This window comes from Phalacrocorax aristotelis, chromosome 2, assembly GCF_949628215.1.
Source record: "Phalacrocorax aristotelis chromosome 2, bGulAri2.1, whole genome shotgun sequence".
Taxonomy (NCBI): Eukaryota; Metazoa; Chordata; class Aves; order Suliformes; family Phalacrocoracidae; genus Phalacrocorax; species Phalacrocorax aristotelis.
The window spans coordinates 97,489,069-97,499,945 of NC_134277.1; the positions used below are offsets into that span (position 1 = coordinate 97,489,069).

At 41.2% G+C, this 10,877-nt stretch overlaps 1 protein-coding gene across 2 annotated transcripts; it reads right to left on the minus strand.

The window, feature by feature from the left end:
- Positions 1 to 238: 238 nt before the first annotated feature.
- On the minus strand, positions 239 to 10,867 carry CHMP5 (charged multivesicular body protein 5). Of its 2 annotated transcripts, none has more exons than XM_075084448.1 (8): positions 10,592 to 10,867; positions 5,641 to 5,745; positions 4,829 to 4,875; positions 3,127 to 3,220; positions 2,975 to 3,046; positions 1,784 to 1,892; positions 1,318 to 1,430; positions 239 to 831 (listed from the first exon to the last, which is right to left on the minus strand). In XM_075084448.1, the coding sequence occupies exons 1-8, from the start codon at positions 10,658 to 10,660 to the stop codon at positions 781 to 783; spliced, it is 660 nt and encodes a 219-aa protein (XP_074940549.1). In that variant the 5' UTR covers positions 10,661 to 10,867; the 3' UTR covers positions 239 to 780. The 2 variants fall into 2 exon arrangements, with proteins under 2 accessions (XP_074940549.1, XP_074940548.1); XM_075084447.1 differs by lacking the exon at positions 10,592 to 10,867 and adding an exon at positions 9,832 to 10,259.
- Positions 10,868 to 10,877: the final 10 nt, after the last annotated feature.

Sequence of the window (10,877 nt, forward strand, 5' to 3'; positions counted from 1 at the left end):
AGGTGCCCCCGGGAGCGGCAGCGCTGCCTGCGGGCCTGGGAGCGGCCCCGCCCCCGGCCCGCCTTGGTGGCCGGTGAATTAAGGAGCGGTTTCCCTTCGCCCGCTCTCGCTCTGATGCCGGTTTCCCCTTGGCTTTCAGTGCTGCTCCAAGTAACCCCCCTGACAGGAGGGGAGAGGCGCCGCTGAGAACGGGGCAGGTTAAGACCAAATTAATTGCCAGAAACACCATACAAACGGATCAGCTAAACTACATGATTTTATGTCTCCACAGAATACATAACAATAACCCTATTTATTACAGCTTCCAAGAAGGTTACAAGTACAATAGCATAAAAGTCTCAAGACTGCAGTAGTTTAAAAATTGCTTTCGATTCTTTTGTCAAATAAGCATAGTAATAAGGGAGCTATTTTACAGAGAGTAAGCAGCAACGTACAGTCTTAGTTTCAAGAAAGAGAAACATAATACCAAATCAAGCCTCAGCTATCAACAGCCACCACTACTCTTCACGTATTACCTTTGTCCATAAGACACGGAAGTCAAAACCTATTAGACTGACTGCTTCCACTTGAGGGAATTGTGCTGAATTTTCCATTAATAGAAAAGTCAGTAGTAGAACAACTTTCTTCACAGAAAGAACACCACCAGCCATTCATACTGCATTCTAGGATGTAGTGATATTAAGGTTACACTGGAAGGACAAGTTCTCCAGGATTTAAAAAAAAATTCTTATTTTGATTTGTAAAGTATAGTTCATTATCTCCATTGTGCTTTTGAAACATTTATGTTGCAGGGATCTTTGGCAATCCAAATTCATCCACCAATACACCATCCTGTAAGGAAGAAAAAGAAGCAACATGTTAACAACTCTCCACCAACCAGAACATTTCACAAAAGTTTCATTACGATTTCTAGAAAGTGATGTATCTGTAATTGTGACTTGTGTGACAGCTGGCATCAAAAATAAGAGCATCACTGGTTCTTCCTCACAATGAAGCCCCAAAAGCAAACATACAGATGACTCTCTTACTTTTTAAACAATAACTATACTAGGAGCTGTAATGGTACACTTAAATTCTACTCACAGTCTGACAATGTTAGACGAGAGTTACAAAATGCCATTTTAGCTCTTTAAAATACAATAAGGCACATTAGCACACTGTATTCTGTCATATATAGCATCCAAATACATAAATAAAACATTAAGCCCGTGTTTTGTTCAAAATATTAAGGTTTCCAAATATCAAGCAACCGACACAAATGCGATTAATCCAAAAGAAAAAAAAATGTATTTTGCTTTTAAAAAGGGAGGGACTCACTTTGTTTTTCGTGTCAGTAGGAGTGACCTCTGGGATTGCTGGAGCAGATGCAGCTTCATCTAAGTAGGAGTTGTCTTCATCAGCTAAAAGCTCATCACCTAACGCATCCAGTTCTGAAATTGAGTTATGTTGGTTGAAAAATTATGCAAGGAATTCCTTTTGCAAGAGAAAAGTTGCTCTTACAGAGAACAGGATTGAAACTGAGTGCTACAGTCACGCTCATTTAGCATTACTTAGTCATCAGTCAGCAATACACCTTCTTTCTTTCATTAGGCATTCCATTAGTTTATCTCTCATGTTTGTCTCACACTCTTGTTACTGCTCTTAAAAGAAATGCCGCTTTTATGTTGAAAAAAGTAATTAAAACTTTTTTTTAGAACACATTTAAAGTATTTGAGTAATTAAATTAAAAATCACTGCATGACTGACTGTATGATTATTTTTATATTCAGTACAGTTTCCTGACCTGCTTCCAAGTCATCTTCGTCGATCTCTGGTGTTCCATAGCTACGGCTCAGTGCCTCCTGGACTTCATTGGCTTCTTCCATCATATCCTCTAACTGATCTTGTATGTCCTGAAGCAAGAAACAATTTCAACTCTCCATATTTAATAGTTAAATTTATCGGAGATTAGTGAAATTCGGTTTAATAATTCCAACATACAAGGCACTCGATTTTTTTAATGCCTAAACCATTTTTCAAAGCAGCATTAACACAAGTCACGACACATGCATTCAGTACTATTGTGTGGCTTTAACTATGATTAAAATTATAATAACAGTATGAGAACATCTCTGCAAAATCCTTTTAAGTATTCTTCAAGGTAAACTGAAAACCTGTAATAAATTACGCAGAGTCCAGCATTAATCTTGAAAAGCTGGAGGGTATGAAATCTAGAGAAGTTAAAGCCACCGTCTGGAGAGTAAGCACTAACCTGAGTTGTGCCACATCAACATTTAGAAGATACTTTAGCGTACCTATTGGCACTGTACCTGGGTACAAGTGAGGAGACAATACTTGCCTAAAGGTTTACAATGCAGGCCATATATAAAAACAGCATAGGAAAAAGAACTTAAAGGAATTCAGCACTGGCATTTGGTAAGAGTTTAAGTACAGCATGCTTTAAATTATATTTAGAGATCTTTATTTTAATATATATTTTATTTCGTTAGAGATTTTTTTAATGAATTTTTTGAAGACAGGGCCAGGCCTTGCAGACCTCTTGAAATTAAATTGTTTGGTTGGTTGGTTTTTGGTGGTTTTTTTGGGGGTTGGGTTTTGGTTTTTTTTAATCAGGCACTACCTTGAACTGGGGGAACAAAGGACTAATCTGCATGTTTCTAACATGGGTGGGGGAAAAAGGACAAAAAAGCCGTTGCAGGAAGTATTCACCAACTTCTATGCTGAAGTGTAGAGGGAAGGAGGGGAGAGGTTAAAGATTTGCCCAGCAAGGGAACACCAATCAGTGCAATAAGGCCAACAGCTGATTGTACAGTACCAGAGAAATCAGGAAGGAATTATGATGGTGGTCCCATTAAAAAGGGAGGCAAACTCATGTGAACTAGAACAGCCAGCTTACCTGTAAGTTGCACAGTCCACTGGTCGCTATTTCAGTACATTGTTTCTGTTCTTAATAATTTAAACAACAGAAACTCACCTCAATTTGATCAATTTTGACTTGCTTGTAAGCTTTCTTCATTTCTTTCACCCCCAGTTTCATTGCATCAACCTAGAATAGAGACAAACAACATGCTTGTATCTGATGCAGAATATGCAAATTGAAAAAATGTGAGATGAATATACTGGTACCGTTGTCTTTGTATCCTTCAGTGCCTGGATAGTGTAATTAGCTTGTTCCATATTAAAAGACTGCTGTGATAGGTTATCCCTCTGTTGTTCATACCTGTTAAAAACAATGCAAATAATGGCTTTAAAACACCACACTCTTTCTTGCCACAAGAATTCTTGATTTTTTTAAAAATTGAAAAGTCAGCAGCAGTAGTCTAAAGATAGGAACAGCTTTATTTTTTAAAAAATTTGTTATAAACAATCACAGAATAAAAAGCTTCATAAAAATCTGGCCATTATGCAATTTTGTGTATTTAAAGTTGACAAAACTACTCCTGAACTAAGCTTCTGTTTTAACTGACAGCGATCCCGTAGTTGTACAGGCTTACACAGCAAGTAAGCGAAAGTTTTAATCGCTATAAGGTAGAGACGGGTGCCACTGCTCCTGCAAGCAGAATGGAAGAGATGCAGGATACCCAAACCACAATGGCTCTGCACCAGAGCTTTGGAGGGAGGAAGGGGAAGATAGGGTAGCAAAAAGAAACTGTTAAAACTAACCAAAAAGAAAAACGAGACTTTTAAAAATCAAGAAATCATCCTTATCAAAGCTAAACTTGTATCCAATCAAGAACGTAAAATATGTCAAGTTAAACATAAAAGTGGAAGCACAAAAATGAACAATGAGTCTTTCTTCAAACACCCAAGGCAGGAAGTCTGCAAAACAAGGATGGTCCAAATACAAAACAGCTTCTGGACAAGGAAAGACTAAATATATTGCTGTTCAACAAGACAGAAAAGAGACGACTGAGGGATATGATGATAGCCTATTATGAGGGGCCCAGTGACTATAACCAGGGGAACAATTACCAAATAAGATTAGTAGGCAGGATAGTAAAAAAAATTCCAAAACCAACAAACAAAACAAAAAAACCCAAAACCCAAGCAAAAACCAAAACCCCAAACCAAGCAGTCCTCCTCACAACATCTAACTGAACTATTGCCTTCCTTACCACAGGATATTTTGGATGGTAAAAGTTCGCAAATACATAACAAGTAATTGAGCAAGTCTGTAGAGGTACAATTCATCTGAGGGATATGAAACACAAAACGATATGAGCTTTGGCTCAGATAGCATCTAAGAGATTTGCAGTTCAGGGACTATAAGATGTTCCAGTGAAACACCCCTGAATACTTGCCATGTTCCGACATTCTTTCCCCAGTATGTGTTGCTGGGCACTTTTCAAGACAGTACTAGACCAGACCACACCACAGGATCATCTGTCCTGTCCATTCTGGGGTTTTTGCATAGACACAATTACCTGCACTACACATGCTCAAGTCCTAAAGGGTGTCCACAGAGAACAGGTAAGTTTCCAGTACACAAGACCAAGGTTATCAAGTACACAATTTATAATAATCAATTAATAACATAAAATGAGGCACACTCTCAGAAAGTTTAGGAGTCAAGCATAGCTTTAATAATGAGTAGATTTAGGTCAGCTTGTCCCAGTCCAAATTTATACACTCACATACAAATAAGGCACAAATATGTGGATGCAAAATCTGCAAGGAGAAGCTTCTGAAAGGCTGGCTAGCTTGTTCAGCATTTTTCCTTAAAGAATGATCACAAGCAAGAGTACTGGGAAGAGGAACGAAAGTGTACCACCCCCCTTCAAGAAAACAGGCTTTCATTAATCCCGAACTGAGAAAGGTTTAAACTTACATTCGCTTCTGCTTTAACACTCTCAACGCTTTCTGCTTTACTGTATTCTGAAAGACACAATAATGTTACATTAGGAAAAATATTTTACTTTACTCTTGATTATACTGTTTAAACCTAATGTATTACATTTAAGTTTTGTAGAAGATTCCTCAGTTACTACTGCAAAGAGTTTAACAATAGTCACATTCAGCATTTGTCCTGCGTTCATGATTAACCAAAGAGGCTTGTATGTAAAGCTCCTAATAGAAAATACGTTAAAAATTTCTGGCTTCTGATTTTTTTTTTTTGATAAGCAGAATACAAAGTCAAACTTAGTCTATCAAAACCATCTTTCATCAACACATTTTAATGGTCAGCATCAAATAATACTTTTAGGTACTTTAACAATACTGTTTATATTGGATATGTTTATTATTAGATACGTTTTATATAAAATGTATGTTTATCCCCTTTGAAAATCAGTTCTCCTACTCCCTTTCCGCATAGTGCAGGCCTTTTTATTCTGGCTGATGAACAAAACCAGCCTCTCTACCAGACTTACTTCACGTAACAGAATGAAGAAGGGAAGCAAGTAACTTCTGACTGAGGAATTACATTACACTTTGGAAGAAATAAAAACCAATGAAAACACTGTTCAAAGACTCATGTCTAAGAGATGCTTCAGAATAAAAATAGTCCTGCAGGAACTTATATCTCACCAGTAGGGCAAGATGCAATCCCAAGAACCTGCTGAACTGGCTAGATCACCGCGCTACAAGACAAGAAGTGTGAGTCACATCCTCTCGTGCTTAAATCCCACAGAAGGTTCTTACCTTCGCAGGCCCCTCTCTCATCTTCTTCATTTGATCCTTATACTTCACTAGTTCTGCATCAAGCCTAGCGATTTTCTTGTCAATTGACTCAGCTCTGCTATCCACCTTTAATACGTGGCAGGGAAAACAAACAAACAAACAAAACATTCATTAATGTTTTAGTCAGGTATTGGACAACAAAAAGAACAGCCTCAGTTTTATTATGGTTCTGACTGAATTGTTTCTTCACTCAGTGGTTTTACGAACAGTTTAAAGTTTGTAGAGAATCCAAAACCATAATCAAGTGAAACAACTTCCTACAAGGAGCACAAGAAACATTCTGAGGTTGCAGGAAGCTCTCATTGTTCTGAGACGCTCCCTTGCGCACCCACCCCAGTCACAGTCTCTATTCAGAAATTTCTGATGGTGCCAGGGACTAAACTGGAACAGAAGAAGAAAAACCTAAACGTACTATGCTGGCAGGTAAGCGGGCAATGGAAAAGGGACAGGGACCTGTTCAGCAAGGCTAGAGGTTTATTCTTGGTGGGCAGAGAACATTAAACATAACCAGTAATCCAGGTATCATTCTGAAGGATTAAGAAACACAGACTTAACAGTTTTTTCAAAGGTGCCCAACTTTGTCAGAGAGACACTTTTCCCATCACTTCCCACCAAGGGAGCCAGGCCACAGCGGTCCAACCTGGTAGCTGCTCTGGAATCCTACTGCACTTTTGCTCCAAATCCCAATAATGGCTGCACAGCTCAGCCAGAGACCTCCAGCAGCCAACCCTTCACAGCCCTAGTGCAAAGCATGTCACAGAGCTGTCATTATGGAAAGATTTTAACCCTTCTGCATTAGAGGGCTAAAGATGATGGGTAGCACGGGTATCTATCATTCTAACAGCATACGTAAATTACATTTCATTCATTTCATTACATACATTTCATAAAAACAAAAAAAAAAACAACAAAACAAAACAGCCAAGAAAGCCTCCTTAACATTAACCAACTATCACAGCATTTCTCTGGAAACAACAAAGTAAAGCTTATTAACTTCTCATTCCAAGGAGCCTCTCTAGGGATTAGATACAATGACATTCCAATTATAGCATGAGGCCAGTCGGTGCAAAATTACAATTCTGCCTTGCTAACAGCGTGGCTAAACATGCATAATTATGCAGGTTATAATTTTGGTATCTCAATGATCCTTTTGAATCTCTGCTCTATAACAGCAGCATGGATTCGCCACGGGCATCGTGAGCAGGACATTCGATATGAACACTCCACACAAGACATTAAAATGCCAGGCACAGCTGGCATTGAAAAAAATTTATTAAGCTTTCTATTATGCCAAATATTTTACTAAAAGCAAGAAAGAGAGATTTGTGATTTTAAAACTCTTGTAGGTTCGAAGTGTAGCACCTGCTCAAGATCTCCATCACCTAAATGCATCTCTGAGGTCAGCCTCCTTCACAGGGGAAAACCAGTTATTTGGTTTATTTTTATGATTCTTTTAGGCAGTACTAGCAGGAAATAGAGACAGATCCTGCTACATCAATTAACTACATAAAAATTTCAAACACACATTACACAGGACCTCAGCTTTTAAAAATGAGAATGGACAGAAGAGGGGAGGATGGATCTAGCTTACCCTAAAGAAAACTAGACTGGGTGTTAGGACTTGAAGAGCTGCTTTCTATTATTCACAAATAAGGCATACCAAGGTACATTTCATTGCCTCAGGAGGGCCCCAATGTAAACAAAAGAATGTGATCGTGGTACCCCAAATTGCTATTGCAGCTTATTTCAGTTAAAAAAAAAAACACATTAAGAACATCACACGAGACTGAATTTTAACATTGTGGTCACAACTATTAGCCTTTTGTTCCTATGTTTCCTACTTACTACTTGGAGTGTTTTTTCAAAGAAGTAAAAACAATGCCAATGCCACAGTTCCCGATGCATCGTTCCTCCTACCGGCCTCATGACAGCTGTGAGTCATCTGACCCTGCTTAGTGAGCAAGGATTACAAAAATCTGCCACTTAATGCAATGTTGAGGCAAGCACGGCAAGAGAGCAAGCAGCAACTGCAAGGGAGAGTGGGAACACACTTGCGGAGAGTAAGTGGGGAGACAGGAGGGCGTCACACAGCCGGCCAGCAAACTCAATCGGAACCAGCCATCGAAAAAGGGAGAAATGTTTCCTGGGCTTCAGTAAACACTTCAGCTTAGTGAGCCCACAGAACCAGCTCTTTAAATGCAAGTCTTGAATTGTTCAGATACCTTAAGGTGATGCTTGTTCCTTTGCCACAGAAAAAAAAGCATATTGTGTGCTGATCTTACTGGGGTCAGACATAATACTTCTGCACACACAGGAAAGAACATCCAAAACATAGGCATAATTCTGCCTGAGAGTTGTCTACATTTTTAGCAAATGGCAACTATGAACATTAATCATTGCTCACCAAATACAATAATTCCTAACTGCCATTTAATGGCTAATTACCATTGAAGTAGCACAGTAAGAGATTTTACAAAGAATTTGACGTTTTCAAAAGATACAATGAAATGTGTCTAAGATTGAAAACAACACAGAAATTATACTACTGAAGTCTCCAAACTGTTGAATTTAACATGCTAAAGAAACAGTGCAAGTTTTTTAACATCTCACACAACTCTCTTCAATAATTCACATAAAATTTAATGAAGAAAACCCTAACAATATCTCCAATCCTTTAGCAGGACCTGTACTAGAGACTTCACTACTGTGAAAGTTAGCTGAAACACAGCAAATCATTCACAGATCAGATACAGCACTTCATGTAAATTGGCACAGAAAGTTAATTCATAAACTTCGAACTTGTAAAAGAAAGAATGTTCCTCCCCACACTTACTAGTATACAGAACTGTCTTAAATTGTAGTTCCATCTGCAGAAATTGAAAGTTGTCAAAACAGGGCAAAAAGCTCACACAGAGCTCAAGAATAACAACAGTGGTTTACAGACTTCCTCACACCAAAGAGCTGTGCTTGGAGCCAGCCCTTCATTTCTCAACAGCTGGCCAACACAGGCTTTTGATTTCATATCTTAAAAACCACCCTGTAACTCATCATTGGTTGCCAAGTCACCACATCTGTAAAATAAACCTGAAACTCTGCTTTTCAGTCAACCTGCTGTCTTTTATAGGCAAATTTTCAGAGAATGTGATTACAAACAACTAGAGGGGGATCAAAACTGCATGCAGCTCCTGGTGGGTTGTGGTGATTACCACCTTTTTGGTAAAAAATCCTAAATTACTGGTGTTGCTAGTCAAAGTAGCTGTTTAAATTACACTTTCATGTACTCCAAAAATCCACTGGGATTGAACAAGCCCCTAGTGAAAACAGCCTGCCAGCATATCTAAAGCTGGCCGCTTTTGTTATGATTTGTCTCACCATTAGAAAACGCACATTAACTTGGAACTGTCAAAATCAGCTCTCAAAAATCTAATATGGACTACATATGGAGTTGGTTGCTGTCAGGAAAAGATTTCCCGATCTTCTGCTTATAGCGGTGAAATGGCAAATTTAAGTATTAATAACAGTATCTCAGATGGATTTTAGAGTTCTAGCCACCCACCAAAGCATTCACTGGTAACAATAAGAAAGGTCATCCTTATTTGTCAGCACGTGCTTTATTCTGGTCTAACTAAATGTACCTGGAGCTACATTTGGGTTCAATACTGCTAAAAAAGCAATGCAGATTCTTCGCCAATAAAAAACCACACTCGGAAAAGCACTAACTATGACCACTTCTCTCCTTGTCCCAGCCACTGGCACATGCAAGAGACTGATGTGCATGGGTTTGTGTAGGTAGCGCTGACAAACATTAGGTATTTAACTTAAGGAGTCTCTTCACTGGGTAGCAAAGTAAATCTCTGGGAGGGAAACAGGGATTTTCCACAGAAACATTCTGTTGTCAGATACCAGGGACAATGCTTAGTTAGCCTCCATTTATACCACGACTGTTACTGACCTTCCACCTGACTTTGTTAACTGCTCAGGCAAACACTCAAGACCTCCATGTTGGTTTTTTTGCTTTTAAAAATCAGTTTACAACAGAAGGAGCTGTAAAAACATAACACGGTTTTCTTCGCAAGCTTAAAAGCCAAAAAGACAACTATAAAATGACAAGATTAGCCTTCTTAACACTTTTCCTTAACTTTCTTTTCAGACCTTACAACAGCGGTTAAGTGTTCTACCACATTTCCTCAGCATTTTTTTCTTGGTCCGGGCTTGTCTAACTGTCTGTCTGCACACATCTCGGCAAGCTCGCCTGTAGTAGATGGAACAATCTTCCTCAGAAGGTGACGTTTCCCCTCCCACCTTCCATACTGGAGAGAGGGGCCGGTCCCTCACTCCTCTCCCTGCCTTCCTGCAACATGGCATGGCAGGAGTTGGCCAGTGCAAGCAGGGCAGTGAAGTCCTCAGGTGGAAATATTGAAAATACCCATGAGGATGTAGGGAGAGCCAGGCAGGCCTTACATGGACATTGCATCCATCCATTTACGGGACGCGCTCTTACGCGCAGGGAACAAACACCGGCACGGGTGTATATACATGCAAATGTATGTAGTAGTGTACATGTTCGCTCCTAGACGTGCTGTGCTGAAGCACAGGCGCACACTAAAACGCAGGTGTGTACACACACACACGCACCAGCGCCCGCCCACACCCGCCGGGCCAGGCCCACCCCCCGACACCGGCGGTGACCCGGTACGAGGCTCTCCAGCCACACCCTCCGAAGCGGACGGAGACAGGGCAGGGCCGGCGGGGCGTAGGGGTTTCAGCCCCGCGCCCAGGCCTCCCCCGGCCATGCCGCCCCCGCGACCACCCCGCCGCTCCCGGGCCCTCCCCAGGCGGCGGCCAGGCCGGGCCGGGCCCTTGCCCGGAGCAGGGGCCGCAGGAGGCCGGTCCCCCCGGGAAAGGCGCTCACCGTCCCGATACAGTCGGTGAGGCTGGGCGGCGGCGCCTTTGGCTTCGCTTTGCCGAAGAAGCGGTTCATGGCGGCGCCTCGGCTTCGGTTTCGATCCCGGACCCGGTAACAGCAGTCGCGATCCCGGCCAACCCGGAAATCCACGGACGGCCCGGCCCTGGGGGCGGCGCCGCGACGACCGCGGAAGCACTTGGACAGCGGCACGCCCCGCGCTTCCGCCCTGCCCTCCCCCGCGGCGCGCTGTGATTGGCCACCCGGGGGCGCCGCACAGAACCTATTTAATCGG